Source organism: Aulostomus chinensis, chromosome 16 (genome assembly GCF_037954235.1).
Source record: "Aulostomus chinensis isolate RoL2024-O1b breed Wild chromosome 16, RoL_Achi_v1.0, whole genome shotgun sequence".
NCBI lineage: Eukaryota > Metazoa > Chordata > Actinopteri > Syngnathiformes > Aulostomidae > Aulostomus > Aulostomus chinensis.
The window spans coordinates 26,600,985-26,619,806 of NC_141335.1; the positions used below are offsets into that span (position 1 = coordinate 26,600,985).

Genomic DNA, 18,822 nt, shown 5'->3' on the forward strand with positions numbered 1-18,822 from the left:
TGCACAAACAGTAAAGAATTTTTTGTTTGGTGCTGCTTGGCAACCAGCATTTGTTGCAGGTCAGCCAACGTGGTTGCGTTGGTCACTCTGGCGCCACCAGCAGGCCGCCGCTGAGCCCTTAAGTGTTGAGTGGGGTTGAGGTCAGGAGAGTGTACATCAGGTACAGGGCACCCTGGATAGTGTACATCAGGTACAGGGCACCTTGGAGAGTGTACATCAGGTACAGGGCACCCTGGATAGTGTACATCAGGTACAGGGCACCCTGGATAGTGTACATCAGGTACAGGGCACCCTGGAGAGTGTACATCAGGTACAGGGCACCCTGGAGAGTGTACATCAGTTATAGGGCACCCTGGATAGTGTACATCAGGTACAGGGCACCTTGGAGACTGTACATCAGGTATAGGGCACCCTGGAGAGTGTACATCAGGTATAGGGCACCCTGGATAGTGTACATCAGGTACAGGGCACCCTGGAGAGTGTACATCAGGTACAGGGCACCTTGGAGAGTGTACATCAGGTACAGGGCACCCTGGAGAGTGTACATCAGGTACAGGGCACCCTGGATAGTGTACATCAGGTACAGGGCACCCTGGATAGTGTACATCAGGTACAGGGCACCCTGGAGAGTGTACATCAGGTACAGGGCACCCTGGAGAGTGTACATCAGTTATAGGGCACCCTGGATAGTGTACATCAGGTACAGGGCACCTTGGAGACTGTACATCAGGTATAGGGCACCCTGGAGAGTGTACATCAGGTATAGGGCACCCTGGATAGTGTACATCAGGTACAGGGCACCCTGGAGAGTGTACATCAGGTACAGGGCACCTTGGAGAGTGTACATCAGGTACAGGGCACCCTGGAGAGTGTACATCAGGTATAGGGCACCTTGGAGAGTGTACATCAGGTACAGGGCACCCTGGAGAGTGTACATCAGGTATAGGGCACCCTGGAGAGTGTACATCAGGTATAGGGCACCCTGGAGAGTGTACATCAGGTATAGGGCACCCTGGACAGTGTACATCAGGTATAGGGCACCCTGGAGAGTGTACATCAGGTATAGGGCACCCTGGATAGTGTACATCAGGTACAGGGCACCTTGGAGAGTGTACATCAGGTATAGGGCACCCTGGAGAGTGTACATCAGGTATAGGGCACCCTGGAGAGTGTACATCAGGTATAGGGCACCCTGGAGAGTGTACATCAGGTATAGGGCACCCTGGAGAGTGTACATCAGGTATAGGGCACCCTGGATAGTGTACATCAGGTACAGGGCACCTTGGAGAGTGTACATCAGGTATAGGGCACCCTGGAGAGTGTACATCAGGTATAGGGCACCCTGGAGAGTGTACATCAGGTATAGGGCACCCTGGAGAGTGTACATCAGGTATAGGGCACCCTGGACAGTGTACATCAGGTATAGGGCACCTTGGAGAGTGTACATCAGGTACAGGGCACCCTGGATAGTGTACATCAGGTACAGGGCACCCTGGAGAGTGTACATCAGGTATAGGGCACCTTGGAGAGTGTACATCAGGTATAGGGCACCCTGGAGAGTGTACATCAGGTATAGGGCACCCTGGAGAGTGTACATCAGGTATAGGGCACCCTGGATAGTGTACATCAGGTATAGGGCACCCTGGAGAGTGTACATCAGGTACAGGGCACCCTGGATAGTGTACATCAGGTACAGGGCACCTTGGAGAGTGTACATCAGGTACAGGGCACCTTGGAGAGTGTACATCAGGTACAGGGCACCCTTGAGAGTGTACATCAGGTACAGGGCACCCTGGAGAGTGTACATCAGGTATAGGGCACCTTGGAGAGTGTACATCAGGTACAGGGCACCCTGGAGAGTGTACATCAGGTATAGGGCACCTTGGAGAGTGTACATCAGGTACAGGGCACCCTGGAGAGTGTACATCAGGTATAGGGCACCTTGGAGAGTGTACATCAGGTACAGGGCACCCTGGAGAGTGTACATCAGGTATAGGGCACCCTGGATAGTGTACATCAGGTATAGGGCACCCTGGAGAGTGTACATCAGGTATAGGGCACCCTGGAGAGTGTACATCAGGTACAGGGCACCCTGGACAGTGTACATCAGGTATAGGGCACCTTGGAGAGTGTACATCAGGTACAGGGCACCCTGGAGAGTGTACATCAGGTACAGGGCACCCTTGAGAGTGTACATCAGGTACAGGGCACCCTGGAGAGTGTACATCAGGTACAGGGCACCTTGGAGAGTGTACATCAGGTACAGGGCACCCTGGATAGTGTACATCAGGTATAGGGCACCCTGGAGAGTGTACATCAGGTATAGGGCACCCTGGAGAGTGTACATCAGGTACAGGGCACCCTGGATAGTGTACATCAGGTATAGGGCACCTTGGAGAGTGTACATCAGGCATAGGGCACCCTGGAGACTGTACATCAGGTATAGGGCACCTTGGAGAGTGTACATCAGGTATAGGGCACCCTGGAGACTGTACATCAGGTATAGGGCACCTTGGAGAGTGTACATCAGGTATAGGGCACCCTGGAGAGTGTACATCAGGTATAGGGCACCCTGGAGACTGTACATCAGGTATAGGGCACCTTGGAGAGTGTACATCAGGTATAGGGCACCCTGGAGACTGTACATCAGGTATAGGGCACCTTGGAGAGTGTACATCAGGTATAGGGCACCCTGGAGACTGTACATCAGGTACAGGGCACCCTGGAGAGTGTACATCAGGTACAGGGCACCTTGGAGAGTGTACATCAGGTATAGGGCACCCTGGAGACTGTACATCAGGTACAGGGCACCCTGGAGAGTGTACATCAGGTATAGGGCACCTTGGAGAGTGTACATCAGGTATAGGGCACCCTGGAGACTGTACATCAGGTACAGGGCACCCTGGAGAGTGTACATCAGGTATAGGGCACCTTGGAGAGTGTACATCAGGCATGCACATTTTCTACATAGAGTGAGGAATGTTTCCTTATATTTTCTGATACAGGGATAGAAGCAGGAGCTTCCATTTCGATGACAGAGTACAGAATTAAATCAGTCCTCAAAGTCAATTTTGTGACCTGCCCCAATCTCCTCATCTAAAATATTAATTGGACAATCCATCTGCTCATATATGGCAGCAGTCTACTGACTTAATAAGAGCTCATAATTTGGATGAAGCAACAGTGGCGATATCTCATTAAATGAATGGTATCTGTGGCAGATGTTGGTGAGCTAAAGGAGGGAGGACGCGGAAGTTATTGTCAGTGCCAGTGAGGAGTGAAGACGTGCTTCAGCCTTTCTCACATGTTCCTCTTCCACTCAGATTTCTAAACAAATACTTCAGATACTTCAGAGTGTCTGAAGTATTTCCTACACGTCCTTACACTAACGTTTGTCTTATTTTCTTCTTTTGTAAATAGACAAGATAAAAAGATAGATAAAAGCCCTTTTTAAAACAACCGCCAGCCAGTGTAAGGCCAGTAAACAAGTAACGTGTTCTCCTATCTTTGGCTCTATAGACGTTCTAACTCAGATTTAAAACTATGTACAATTTTAAATCTGACACGTGATATCTGATATATACTGCACCTGATAGGAGACTCCTACAATAGTGCACAGATCACAAATAAAAGCACAAATGTCATTAATACTCAGCACTGCTTGAATGATCACCATGTTTCTCAGATCGTAGCACCGGTGGATCACCTGAGTGTTCCTGAGCGCTCTGAGCTTCCACGCCAATGCTAATGGCATTGAGGACTGGACAGTAGCATGCAGGTGTCCATGAAGCATGATGGCTCGCTGTCTTATCTCAGTTTGATTCAAGGACATTTGCTGAAAACCCTTGTGAATATCTTGAAGGTGGTTCACAAGACCCCAGAGGTTTAAAGGCTTGCAGGTTGTACAGGGAGACAAAGCTGCGTAGCGTCAGCGTAGTGATGGAAGTACGTTTCATGGCTTTGCAAAAAAGTGGCCAAGTGGGATCGTTCACACCAAACAGTTGTGACCCAGTCACTCAAATGATTGTGTATGATGCAACATCAAGTTCAAGTGGAACACTGAGGAGTTTAATATTGCTGGCGCGTGTCTCCTCCTCACCCAGAAGAAAGAGCTCATTTTTTTTACACGGCACGTCTCACACGACTCTCCCACTTTTTCTGTGGATCTATTTGTGTTTTCTTAATGTGTGCACACTTGGCAGGACTTCATTTTGTTAACCTCAAAAGTCGGACCTTTAGATTTGAAATACTCAAAAGGACATTTTGGAACTTTGGACGAATAGTTTGTTTTAATTGACATTTAGGATGATTAAGAATTTGTGAAAGTTAACTTTCAGGGGCAATTTTTGTTAAATATAATTAAATTTCTCTCATACAATCCAACGCACAGTTTCAGTTTTCTTTGTGCACCGCCTCCTTAATTAATACTGATCAATCAAAGTAGTTTTGCCTTAAGTTGTTTGGTGAGATATGTTTTCCTCTAAATCAATTAATTCACACAGGCCAGCAGCATAATCTTTGTAATTTTCTGGTTTGATTAATTCCCTCACCTAAAAGAACCCCTTTGCGTTGTTACATCTGCATGTAGAGGTGAGTGTTACGCAGTGAATATATGCTGGCTCCGGTATGCACCCCTGAGGGACTCCAGCGCTCACCCCAGAGTAAGGAGACACATGATCATCGATGGAAACTAAAGTATTTGATTTGTCATGTAGGAGTAAAACCTCCTCAGAGTGATTGCAAACATCCTAGCACATGCTAAAACACTGCAATCAGCTGTGATACCGAGACGGTCGCCATCGGCTGCTGGTCGGGCTCCAGTTCGCCACGGTGACGCTTTCTACCTGCAGGTTATACGAGTGATGAAAAATCTGATGAAAACCCAATGCAGGTTTAGGAGGACGATGACTCTGACAGCTTAATTTGTAACATAAGAACTTCAATGCTACCTTAACAGTGTTGGATCCCTGGAATGCTGCGGCTAACCGCAACCGCCACGATAAGTGTGGGATGATTAGAAGATTCCCAGTGCTGCAGTGCTACCGGGGTTTTCAGGGATGTGCTGGACTAACAACCAGCTACTGGTGTGTTATTGGAATCTCAGTGAATTTGGAGTCTGAGATGAGTTTGTTCTTTCTTGCCTAAAAGTTTCACTCTGAGCTTTTTGTCTAGTGGTGTCAGTCTCGAGGAAGGATCTGCTCTCTTCACACACAGGGGGAGAAGGGTGAGTCTGGTGTCCCAGGAGAAAAGGGGCTGAAAGGAGACAGAGGAGACCCTGTATGTATTTTCCTGCAGCCACATTTACAGTGCCGCCGAGCTACAGATTCATTAACCAAGGCCTCCTCCCGCAGGGTCAGCCGGGCGCCGAGGGCACCAGCAGGATGAAAGGACAAAAAGTAAGTCACATCAAAGTCAAGTGTGTGTGTGTGTGTGTGTGTGTGTGTGTGTGTGTGTGTCTGTGTGTGTCTGTGTGTGTGTGTGTAAAGCATCACTGATGTAAAGGAAGGCTCTTTCAGTAATTCAGAGGCTAAAAATGTGACTCCAGCAGTAATTGAATTATCAGGCAACACTGTTTTTTCACAGTTTTCAAAGCTTCATGTATCTTGTTTTGCTTTGTTGTGACTGTGAGTCTTTCCTTTCATCACCTGTTGTTCTCTCCATCTTAACCTGAGTCCTGCATCTATAGAGACTGTTGCTTTGAAGTGCGCTAATGGTCTCTCTCTGAATTTCCAAACCAGTGCTCACTCAAATAGTTGGATCAGGTCAATTAGGCATAAATTCTCCAAACCTTTGATTGCACAAGGTAGCCAAATATAAGCTCTGGGTAGAAGTTGATGGCATTTCAAAAGAACACAATCCATCTAGAAATGTTGAAGATATTCATCTGGGGTCTGAGCCTGAGGAAGAAACTTGGAGGAGGAGAAGGATGTGATGCAGAAGCGCCCTGGCAGGAAGCTCAGGCTCAGACCTTCTCCAGGAACCACGGCACATTCAGAACATTCCGTTCTTTCAATCGTAATCTCCATTTTGTGAACTTGTTTGTGAATGTACAAATATGCTGAGAGGTACTCTGGTATTTATAGTATCTATAGAGTTGTTGTGCTGTGTTTTCTTGTTGTGCTGAAAGCATGAAAGTAATAGCTTATAAATGATGAATGCGAGAGTGCAGGCTCCCGATTGCAATGCATCACAATTAAGGGCCTTCTGCAGCTCCCTGAAGCCCCCGGCACACCCATCACAAAGGTTGTGTGTGCTTGGTGAACCATGCCACAGCTTCAGGAATGTTCTGTACTGAGCACATGAAGTATTTTGAGGTAGATTTACTAAATATTCTTGTTGTCATCACCTGGTGTTTCTCCTCCCAGCACTTGAGTCAGACAGAATGTTCTTGGTTGGTCCTGCTGCTCTAAAACCTTTTCACTGCTTTCACAAGTACCTTTCTTTGCATTGTGCACGTTCATTAACTGACATTTTCTCTCTGTATGTTGTTGTTAGGGTGATGCCGGCCCTCCTGGCCCTCCTGGCCCTCCTGGTCCTGTAAGTACAATAAAGTGGTAAGAGACCACTTCGTCTGCATTTATAACCCGTTCAGCTTTTGTTTTCATGAATTATTAAGAGTCTGTCTAGACGTTCCTTATCACCCTGATAGCCGCATTGCATGGCTCCACTCATACAGGCCTCAACAGTGGATTCAATTCATTAATAGGAGGGGGACCTGGGTTGTTGTATGATGACAAACCACAGAAACCAGGGTGGAGAAACCAGCAGCAGTGTTAGGCGGTTACACTGGTGTCATGGTGTCATGGCGGCACATCTTCATGGAACTGACAGACGTGTTGTAACTTGAGCTGTAGCGTGTTGAGGGAAGACTTTCTCTCTCTTGGATCGGTCTCGAAGAAGAGCAGGATCTTCAAGGCAGCTGAGATGAGTTGGATTTCTCAGGGGAAGTGAGATCGCAGTCAGTGTGTTCTTTCAAAATACACACAGTAGCGAGCAGAAGAAGTCCTCAGTGTGAGTGTGTGCTGTGTTTATAACGGTCGTGAGTTGTAGAAGTATGGATTGGAGGAGGGCTTTTGTTGTTGAGAGATGCTGACAGTGCTTTTAGATGAGAGAAGCCCTGATGTCTGGCTGTGGTCACAGGTGAAGGTGATGCCGGGGGCGGGGCTGAGCTCACCAAGGGACACAAATTGATTTGTGTGGTTTGAATGAAAAGTGCCGTATAAATGAAATCTTTAATTTGACGAATCACTTTTAGTTGAGCTTATTTGCTTTATTTATAGGTTTTGTATTATTTTTCTTCCTTCAAGCAGCAACATCACCCTGCTTTATACTTGGATGTCAAATCTTTCCAATTATATTTTACATTCATGTCAATTTATCTTATTACACGTAACATCATCCAGAACCACTGAAGTCAGTCGGATGAAGAGGTTTGTTGTTTAGAGAATATCCATCAGAATATTGTGCTTTTCTCACTGAAAGATAATTTTAATTATCAGAAGCAAAAAAATGTCTGCTTTTATTTTGGTAGTAATTAGTGAAGTAATCTGTCAGTGGAACAAGCAGAGTGTACCGAGAAATATTTCATGTGAAAAGTTCCGATTGTGTGCAGCGGCTCTGCCTCGTCAAGCCTCTGTAGCCCTGAGTGGGATGAGCTAATTAGACGAGGGGCACGTGAGTCGTGACCCCCTGCAGTCAGCAGACTTCCATGATGCTGCCTTGAAACAACTTGCTGAGATGCTGCTTGAGGTTTCATTCTTCTTTTGAACACTTTTCAGACAAATATATTTGGCAAAACTTTTTGCAGTGGAAAATGACATGGAATTATATAATATTCAGTTTATAAAAAGTGGCAGATGAAGAAAGGTTGTGAGCCCACGCGTCAGGTGGCGAGGGTTTGACATTTAGCCGGCCGCGTCCGTCCGTCCGTCCTGATGGATGTTGTTCTAATGATCTGCTGCCTGTTGAGCTGCTGAAGCCTTCAGACATGAAACAAAGTTCTCTCTCTTCCGTCGTTCACTGCCTGCTAGCAAGTAATTAACATGAAAATCAGACATTTGAATGACAGTGATCCGCGGTGCTGGTTACACTGGTTTCTGTCTAACCAACAATTAGTTTACTCTCTTAATAAGAGCAGATATCCGTGTGGGCGGATTTAATGCCTGTTCTACACTGCTGTGCAATTATTTTTGGCCTTGTCGCTCTAAATTGCGTCTGTGGAACTATCAGAAGGCTCACTCTTGTGCAGTGAGGTGCGGGTCACTGCGACTCCGGGACACGTATTCTACAGCGGAGGGGAAAACATTAGTCATTTGATAAATGAGGCCCTTTGAATATTTAGCACCCGTCTCTGTCTGTGCTCTCTGCTTTCCTGTGGCAGATAATTTTGGCAGTTAAGCATCGATTTCCCTTACACAGCAGAAGTGAGGGCTCACATCATTACCCTCCCCTTCATAAACCTTCTTGTGCCTCTGTGTATTAGTGGCGGGGAGGAACAGCGGTTTTACAGGCGTGCGCGGCCATCACTTTCCCAGACAGCCTTAAAGTGGCAGTCTTTTCTGTCCTGCTTTTATAGCTGTCAGTATTGCTTTAGTATATAGTTTCATAATCCATTAAACTGAATCTGATATTCTAAGTTCTTCTGAGTAAATCGTTGCGTGCAATAGTTGTCTGCTCCTGTTGGGCTGAAATATGTGTTCAGGTCTCGCAGTGGTGCTGCTGAGAGCAGTGGAAGCGGCTGCACTCGGACTCTGAGTGGATGCAGGAATCTCTCTGCCGGCCCGGCGGGTGACTCAGCACCTTGTCTCAGGTCACTCTGAGCGTTCAGGGTGCAGAGAAGGTCTCATGTATATACAGCAGGCCTTAATTATGCAGCGATAGTCTCACAAACCCGCAGGGACACAAGGAAACGGTGGCAGCCACACAAACCTCCATTCCCCTCCCATCGTCTCCTACTTTGGTCCGGACGCTGAAAGATTGTCACTGTTGCCGATGTGAAGCGGCTTTGTTTTATTCTGCCATAAAACCACAAACAGAGAGCACCTATTCACCAGCGGCTGAGGTTCCAACCACGAAGCACAGACAAGCAGGGGCACGAAACGCCATCACATTTGACGACTCCAGAAAGACAATTAGAGATGACTCCTCTGGCGCTTTCATCGCCTCCACTGTTAGAAACCTTTGAGTAGGATCCATTCGATTTTATTGTAAGTACATATTGTACGTGGTCGTGCCTGCTCCAGCGGGTATGCTGCGTGTGCGCGCACATGTATATATGTGTGTGTGTGTGTGTCTCAGAACTGAGCTCTGATCATGAGCCAAACTGTCATCATAACAGACTGCACCTGTCTACCGTCACCTGGCGTGTGAGCGAGCGCCGTAAAGATAATTATGGCTGTTCTTGAAGCAGCGGTACCAGTGGTGACTTCTTTATCTGACAGAAGGCAGAGGAAGACGCTGCCTTCTGTTTACTGACCAGCAGATTCATTGTCAGAACATTTAAAGTCTGGGTGTTTTGTGATACTGATTTTTAGTTGCAACATTATTGGAATAAACTTGCATATTTGACTGTAGATCTCAGAGTTTTTAACCAAGTGGGATTAAAGCGGGATTCTCCCAGGATTGTGTCAGCGTATGATTTTAGCCTGATTATGTTATCACCTGTATTAAGATGCTCCCAGCAGCTGTGCTGAGATCTGAGCGCTCTGTCCATCTCGGCTGTCATCTGGGCTGTCATCTGGGCTGTCATCTCGGCTGTCATACTAACTTGGCTCAGTAAAAGTAGACCTGCGGCGTCGTCCTCAACCACGACCACCTTGAATTAGATCATCATTGATGCTCTGACATAAATCAGGCTACAAAGAAGAGAGAAACGCTCCGATGGTCTGTGCTCGATGAAATTAGGACTCATGTTCCTGTTATAGGTTTTGGGGCTGTATATTAGATAAAGAGAGCAGCAAACATAAATACATATTCTAATGAGTTATATATTAAACAGGGATACTCGGCAATACCCTTAAAGGGGTGTGTAATTGTAGATCTGATTATGATGAATTGCTCTCATCTGCTCCTTTCTGAACAAGTTGAGCTGAATTTGTTTGTGTGAATTTCAGGAGTGTAAGGTTATTGTTTTAAAGTGCTTTATGTGGTTTAGCGCTTCAGGAATGTTCTTTGTCTTGTTTTTTGTAAACTTGTTTGTTTACTTTTCATTCTCCTTTTTTAAATTGTCAGCATTAAATGAACGATCACGTATTTCTGCCCTCATATGAACTTCCTGTGTGACCCGTTTGCGTCTCTGACGGTCTGGGGCGGTTCGGTCCGTCTCATCTGGGGTTTCCTTGTGTGCTGTCATTTGAAGGCCAGCTGTTTGGGTCTTGATCTTAAATCAGATCTTGAGGTACAAATAGAAGTCAGGTTGGAAAAATGTGTTTGTGAGTCATGAAGCAACGCTTCCCTCTATGTTGCCTCCATCAGAACTTTATTTTTCCTTTTTGTGTGTCACCCTTGTTCATGGATCACAGGTGTCTGAGTCTTGTCATGTCTTCCAGGTGGTGACGGCTCACGGACTAAGACAGCTCTCCGGAACTGTAAGCAGCTGAACCTGTAGTTCTTCAGGTCTACACGCACGTGTTTAATGCTGTTTTCTCTTGTGTTGGAGGATGAAATGATGGAGAGACCACAGAAAGGAGAAAAGGGGGATGAGGTTTGTCATTCTCTAATTAATTGTTCACAGACAAGATGATTTCATTTCAGAAACGTTGTTACTTTTTCAGTTTCCACACTGTGGTGTCAAATGTTGGATCCAACATTTGACACCACAGTGTGGAAACTGTTTTCTTTGTCAGGAAACGAAAACCAACAAATGATTCAAAAAGCAATTAAAGCTCCCGCTGCTCAGGTGCAGAGTTTGATGAAATCCTGGTGGTCTGCTGGGCTGCACCACAAAATACAGCTGGTAGACAAGTTATCAGTGTCCACGTCAACAGATGCGCCCACATGAGGGAGCACGGAGGACGCTGGTGCAGCAGCCGTCAAAGACTGACGCCTGAATGAAACTGAACTGAGAAGGAAATCGTTGAGATACAGAAATCAAATGCTATGGCATTAATAGTTTATGACAAACTCTCAAAACTGCGGGTTATGCATAAGTGATGCAGAGGCGATGGCGGCCACTTACCAGACAGGAAGTGAGTTGTGTGTCTTAGCACTGATGCAGCTAGCAGTGTTTCCTCTTAAAGAGCATCTTTAGATTTATGTCTCAGTTGTAAATCCTGAGCTGGAGTTTCCAGCAGCAGAGAAATGTGCTCAGTTGCTCCACCGTTCCAACTGCCCGCCGTCCTCCACTAGGACACAGCTGATAACCTGATTTAGTTTGATTGGACAGCGTTCAGCAGGTTAGGAAGGATAATCAGGTTACTCAATAATCAACTGTCCACTGGACAGTTGATTATTGAGTTTGTAGTCGAGCCTCTGTTAGGTGCGTCTTGTTGAAAGATATTTCATAAAGCTGTGCTGTGTACCTGATTACGTGGCGAATGACGTTGGCTTAAAATGAATGAAATGACAATCATTTGAATGAATGGGCCTAAGACCTGGGACCGTCTGTCTCCTCTTTGAGAATGCGCCGTATCCTCCACCGTTCCATGAGTGTGTTCTTCCCCGTCTCAACCTTGCCACACTCAGCAGGAAGAATGGATTACTTGACCATTTTGCTTTTCTTTGAGGGACGATGGCTCCTGATCTGTCTCCTACCATTCTGCAGGGTGAAAATGGAGCTCAAGGACTTCAAGGCTTCAAGGTAACTTGTTGAAGTTAACACTTACTCGAAAGCTGGACAGCAGTACCAGACTGTGACATGCTTTATGTTCACTGCGTATACAGATTGTTGCAGAGCAAAGCTTTTGTTTCCACCTTTCACATTCCACACCGGTGCGCGACAGAGCCAGAGAACATCTGAGATTCTCCTCCAGCCAGACTAGCAAGACATCAACTCTCCTCTAGTTGCATCAAACACTCCCTCCTCACCACAGTTGAACTGTCCTCCTTCAAAGCCATTTCTCAACTTGCTTGATAGAGGAACACCAACTTGTGGACTTCAAATAACCTTTGGTTTGAGGCGCTGCGTCAGATCACTGCGCCCCATCAGGACCAAAAGGAAAACGTCTCTCAATTTTCAGATGTAGAGAATGTCAGGATCAGCCCTTGTTTTATTAATACCATTCATGATGCTAAGCTAACTAGCCTGGGTCTCAGCTCCCTGTAAGGGACTCTTCCTGCCTGGTTCTGGGGACGATGGACAAGAAGAGATATTTCCTGTAAAATTCAGATTGTAATCATGTATCTATTATAGTTTGTCTCTCTGGGTTATTTAAAGTTAAAAAAAGTCTCATATTAAAAAGCTGATCTTTTTCTCTCCTCGCACCATGTCGTCACTCCTGTGGCGAACACACCAGGGAACCATGGGGGTGCCTGGACTCAAGGGAGATCAAGGTGCAGAGGTGAGCCCTCATACTTATCTCAGGCCTGCTGCTCCAGCAGCTCCCAGTCGCACGAGGCTTCTAACAACCTGCCCTGTACGAGCAGACAGCACTCAGGTGTACAGCAGCAGGTCATTTAATGGATTCCTGCAGTCATGTTACTGATAGTGGGAGCGTGAAGAGGACGAGGTTTCCATCCATCCATCCATCCATTAAGGGTCGTGGGGGGGGGGGGGGGTGGAGCCTATCCCAGTTGCTACGGGCGAGAGGCGGGGTTCACCCAGGACAGGTCGCCAGTCCATCGCAGGGCCAACACAAAGAGACAGACAACCATTCACACTCACATTCACACCTCCGGTCAATTTAGAGAATCAATCAGCCTAGTCCCCTCTTGATGTCTTTGGACTGTGGAGGAAGCTGGAGTACCAGAGAGAACCCAGCAGGAACAGGGAGAACATGGAGACTCACCCAGAAAGACCCCGTGCTGCAGCCGGGGCTCCACCCACAACCTTCTTGATGGGGGGCCACAGTGAGGACCACTGCTCCACCGGGCTGCCGGACGAGGTTTCCATGATGGTCAACTCTGCTTTCACTGTAAACACACTTGTTAAAGAATGAACAACAGCACTTGCACATATATGAAGATCATCAGGACACTGATGCTAAAAGCTCTGTTTCCATGGTAATACGTGGAGTTCTTCTGGGTATACAAAGACACTAATGAGTCGGATATACGATACGTATAAAGAACTCCCGAGGAAAACAGCCTGACTGGGATGTAAGCTTTCATCAGAGCTAACATGCAAACCTGCTCCTGCTAACTGGTGATCAAAACGGCAGCAGCAGTTGAACCACACTGCTCTCTGAGGAAATGGCTGCACTGCAAGTCACTCAGCAGGGTCAACTTTTGGCTTTCTTTGTGTTTTACCAGGGCAAGCAAGGCCTGCCTGGACCTACCGGACTCCCAGGACTCTCAGGCGAGCCAGTGAGTTTAGTAGCATTAGCACTTCATGTCACACCTTCCTTTCTCTCGCTGCCGTATCTTGCACCTTGCCATACCCTGTGCTCTCTGAGTCAGCCTGCATGAGTGAGGGAGAGAGATGATGAGATAAGCTAGAACAAGCAGAGACAGGGATGATGTCAGAGAGGAAGTCCAGAATCCTTACACAGACCATCAGTAATCAAATTCAAGAATTAATTAGAGCGAAGAGGCAGATCGAAGTGTTTTATGCCAGGAATGGTAGCAGAGGTTCAATCTGTTCCCCACACCTGCCTCCATAATGAGCATCTGCCTTTATTCAAAGGCAGGGAGGGAAAAGAGACGTTTCATAAATCCTGGCTAAGGGAAATGATGTTGAAACACGGCAGCACGCTGAAGCAGAGAGGAGGAGGAGATGAATGTGTGTGAGGAGATGAAGGCCTGATGATAGATATGTCTCCTTTCACCACTGTTTACAGGGCGAGCCGGGGGAGCCGGGGGTGCCTGGGAGAGATGGCCCGAAAGGAGAAAAGGTAGGAAAACTTCAAATCAAGTTCTCACCTCGAAGAGAAATGTGGCGCTATGATGTTTTATCACAGGTTGAACACAGCAGACACCTTACTGATTACTCACCTTGCTTGCCGTCCGCCGTGCCATCTTCAATCATGGTGTAGCTTTGTGCTCCCACCTTTGAAGCCTCCGACTCCTCTGATATTTGTACACAAATGTCTTCTTGCAGTTGGACTCATTGCGAGTACAAGAGCAACAAAGTGGAAAAGTGTGCGGTTGACATGCATGTTTGATGGGGTGTCACCTGTCAAAATAAATGAAGCTTTACATCGACTCCCTCACCCACTGGAGTAAAGACTGAAGTTCTGAAAGCTCCTGCAGCAGTTTGAAGTCAGAACCTTCTGACCCGTCACCCCCAGCCTCAACTCTGATCCAGTCGGAAGTCAACGCTCATAGCAAAACAGTCAGCCACAGATCCGTGTGGGAAACCACTCCGCACCACTTATTTGTATGAACATTATCGTCTGATTTTCCAGTCAAACTGTTTGTAACAACATGGATTTCCTGTATTGGAGGAGGGAAACAAACCCAGGAGTTTTGGTCCTCACACATGGAACGTTCTGATTCACTTTGGCGGTTTGTTCCATGTGCATCAGAATGTTTCATGAATGAGGCTCAACGACTGTGAGTGATTTAAATACATGAGCATAAATGTGAATGCACAGCAACAAACGTGACAGACACGCCAGTGAATCCCAGCAGCGGCTCGTATCACTGCATTACCACGTCAGCTGGGTTTGCTGTGACCCGGGTCACCTCAGCTCAGCTGGACCGGCAGAAGACCAGTTTTGTTGTTTTGCCCTCAACCTTCTTTGTCTTCTCCTCTTCAGTCTGAATCTTGTTAGGCTTCAGTCTGCTGCTCTTATATACTCCAGGAATGTGGGGTGTTTCTGTACACCAATGACACATCGGCTCCCGGTTATAATGAGATCAATTGCAGTTCATTAACACAGTCAGATGAGTGGGAGCCTACGGAGGCCTGGACAGGAAAAAATCTATGGTTGAAAAACATCATTATTATTATTATAATTATTAATATTATCATTATTATTATTATTATGTGCTTCTCTGGGATCCTGCAAGATCCTGAAAATATTGAGTTAAATCTACCAAAGTTACAGGATCCTGTAACGTGCAGGGTTTTCAGCCAGTTTTTTAAAGCACTGCACACGACATGAAAACCTTGGTGAGCTCTTGCAATGTTTTTATTTATTTATTTTCAGCTCTCAATCTTTCTAACCTCTCCGTGTCCCCTCCAGAGCTCCGTACACACGGACTTGTTAGTGCACGCGTCATTTCACCCTCTCAGCTCATGCGGGTGTTTTAGGGCCTTGTAAGGACCTGTGCAGTCATAAAGTCATGTTACTTGTCACTATTGACCTGAAAAGTTAAAGTGGTAAATATGGATACTGTTTCTACAGGGGGACTCAGGTGGAGTGATGGGGCCTCCAGGACCTAAGGGGGAGCCTGGAGAACCTGGAGGTGGATATATGGTGCGTACACATTTTCAGCCCCCCTTGTTGGCTCTCATGCTCACACACACACACACACACACACACACACACACACACACACACACCTACTACTACTAGTCAGTCAAAGGCAGGGATTTGAACAGACGCTCCTCTACCATCTGCACACAGCTGGAGCAGCTGCAGACGTGGTAAAGGGAAGGAGCTCCTCCAGCTGCAGAGCTGCCATGACATTGTGGCGCTGCAGTGCCATAAAGTAATCCAACATTGGATAACCCCAGCCTGGGTAATCATCGATACCACCATTTTAGAGATTATAGCCGCTGAAGCGCTCTCTTTTATGGACGTGGCTGTGCATACAGAAATGTTCATTAGAGCGTCATCAATGGTGGCTTATGTTCAGCCAAGGAGTGGGCCCTGCTCTGTGGCACACACACACACACGTACGCACACACGTACGCACGCACGCACGCACGCCACACCTCAGTCATGCTCTGTAGTTTGTAATGATCGCAGTTGTTTGCGTGTGGACACTGAATATAAAGGGCGAGGCGTCAGGAGAAGCTGAGCAGAGCAAGAAGGGAAGGAATGAATTCAGGTTTAAGAGTTAAAACCTCCTTATTTACTATGTGTTTGACCTGTGTGTGTGTGCGCGCACGTGTGTGCCCTTGTGCATGTTAGTGTGTGCATACGTGTGTGTGCGTGTGTGTGTGTGTGTGTGTGTGTGTGTGCCCGTGTGTGTGTGTGTGTGTGTGTGTGTGTGTGTGTGTGTGTGTGTGTGTGTGTGTGTGGCATGCAGAGACCCGGAGTCTTTGTCTAATGTCAGTCTTGTTTCGAGGCATCAAAGGAAAGCAGATTTTAGACCCTCTATGTTCTTTGTCATGTGGGCCAGTGAGCAGGAGAGCGTTCGTTGTCTGAGTGTCTGAAATGAGTCGACCTCTTTAAGTCGCTTTGCCAGTTTATTGATTTTGCCTTTAAACCAACAATGAGGAGTTTACCCTTTGATATATTTTACCTTTAGTATCTGCATGGATTAGCAATCACACTCTGAAATAAAAAGTTTGTGTTCACTAGAATGCCATGAATAATGTCTAATGGGACCTTTAGTCAGGAAGAAAATAGGATCAAATGCGCTCTGCACTTCCTAAACTTCCTTCAGTTTTATGATGGGCTGCATGGATAGATTTCTCCCTAAAGCTGCTGTGCAGCTAATTTACACGGTGCAGTGTAGGACTTGTAACGCTAATGGATGCTGACCACAGAAATCAATGTCTCATCTGAACTGTATAGTAAATAATGCTTACTGTAGCTTCACATCCTGTCAGGTTTTTCTCTGTGGTGTAGCAATGTTCAAGTCCACCTCGGTACACAGAAACTATTAAAAATGTTCTTTTGAGCTCACAGGGCTGTTTGCACTGAGTGCAGCTCATAGATTCAATATTCCTGTTAAAACTCCTGCGCTAGAACAGAGAACATTTCTGGGGCTGCACCTCCACTCTCAAAGTGAATCGCTGATGAAGGTGCACTATGTGCCTGCTCTGACTGTTTCTTCCTGTTGTTTTGCAGGGTGATGGGCTGCTCCTCTCCAGAGGCTCTCGCGGGCCCAAGGTACAAGCACAGCACCATCCCAACTATCTTAACTTCTGCAGATAAGTTGGAGATATTTGTAGTAACGATGCAAAAAAAACAGTTCAATGGTAGAGGTGCAGAGCAGGTGCAGAACATTTCAAACTCAAGTTCAGTCCTCAAGGATTTACAGCTAAACTTTCTTCAATATTTGGAAAATGACTGAGTAATGCTGCTCCAGTTATCAGTGCCACTGAACGTAATAACATCCTTGTGGGTGATTGTGTATGGCAGCACATGCGTGTGTTCAAACGAGAGCGGTAATGAGCAACACCAGCCTTGACTACAACTGTGCTTCGTACCTTGAAGCTACGAACAGTGAAACATGAAGGGAAAAACGAGTTCCGGCAGACTCTAAATTCTTAATGATCATGTGGTGCAGCAGCTCTCTGTGAGCTGTGGATCCACCGCGTCTGAAACCCCCCACTGACCCCTCCTCCTTCTGTCAGGGTGAGCGAGGTGTCCCAGGGCTGCCCGGAGACCACGGTGAAAAAGGCGAACCAGGCGAGAGTATCACAGGCATGCCTGTGAGTATGACGCCCTCGTGGCTGAAGTGTGAGTCCGATGTTTAGCACTGAAAGGCAGATCGCCTCTTTGAATAACGCCATCGGTGTTCAACACGTTCACTCTGAGGAGAAAGTGCCACTGACCACGGTGAGGCGGTGGGTTAGGAGCTGAGCTGCGTTGGCTCACAGGTTTGATTTCATTTTTGCAATGCGGGATTGTTGTCAAAAGCTGTCTAATAAAATTCCTTTATTGGATCCTGGGTTAACGGGATGCCTCATGTGTTCTCAGGGCCCCGTGGGACCTCCGGGAAAGCCGGGAATGGAGGTGTGTGGAAAGTTGCCGAAATCCATAATCAACAACAAACAAGTCCATGTTTGTTTCCATGGATGCTGAGGCCCTCGTCTCATTACCTTTGCAGCTTGTCAGGGGATCAACAACACTGATCAAGAGTTTTATGTATTTTTCAGGGCCCTCGTGGTTTATCAGGCCCCCCCGGAGCTCCAGGGAGGGAGGTGAGTTAGATCCCTCACATCTGCGGGTCAAATGGATGAACATGGGTTGGGTACCCAGTGTTGGGTAAAGTTACTTTTTTAAGTAACTCCTGCAGACATCAACTTCTTCTTCTTCTTCTTCTTCATTTCTCCCACAAGTTTAAAATAATATATAATATATATATATAATAATAATAAAGTCCGTGTGGTCCGTCTGCACGTGTGCGCTGACCCGCGTGGTGCAGGGACCACCCGGTCGCGTTGGTGAGAGACAGGAACGGTGTGAAGGCAACAAGGATTTTCTACTCCAATGTTACCGATGACTTGAACGACAAAACTTACTTTTTATGTTTCTACAACAAAAAAGTAATCTGAGTACCTCCAGCACTGCATGTATCACTTTCACAGACTCAAATGCCTGCAGCAGAGACGGTGTGTATTCAGTCATTGCTCCTGGCGCACTGTTGACTTCCCTATGTCTCTGTTTAAGGGCCCCACTGGCCGACCGGGCCCTCCAGGCCCTGCTGGACCTCCAGGTGAACCAGTAAGTAAGAGGATGTCAGATGTACAACGTGGCGGCTCAGACTGCAGCTGGAGTTTGGGGATAATTAGCAGCTCGTCTGACTGTTGACTAACCACCAGAACTTGTGGGGAAGGCTGGACTTGTTGGCAGCAATGCTGACGGCACACGGTTTCATATC

At 46.8% G+C, this 18,822-nt stretch overlaps 1 protein-coding gene across 1 annotated transcript in view; it reads left to right on the plus strand.

Moving 5' to 3' along the window:
- Positions 1 to 18,822, plus strand: part of LOC147248015 (uncharacterized) — a 97,891-nt gene that overhangs the window by 53,460 nt on the left and 25,609 nt on the right. Inside the window, 15 exon segments of the mRNA XM_086181252.1 lie at positions 5,215 to 5,277; positions 5,352 to 5,396; positions 6,496 to 6,537; positions 10,548 to 10,586; positions 10,658 to 10,702; positions 11,762 to 11,797; positions 12,453 to 12,497; positions 13,408 to 13,461; positions 13,935 to 13,988; positions 15,447 to 15,518; positions 17,064 to 17,105; positions 17,573 to 17,650; positions 17,919 to 17,954; positions 18,098 to 18,142; positions 18,612 to 18,665. Coding sequence (XP_086037378.1) covers positions 5,215 to 5,277; positions 5,352 to 5,396; positions 6,496 to 6,537; positions 10,548 to 10,586; positions 10,658 to 10,702; positions 11,762 to 11,797; positions 12,453 to 12,497; positions 13,408 to 13,461; positions 13,935 to 13,988; positions 15,447 to 15,518; positions 17,064 to 17,105; positions 17,573 to 17,650; positions 17,919 to 17,954; positions 18,098 to 18,142; positions 18,612 to 18,665 — 750 coding nt within the window.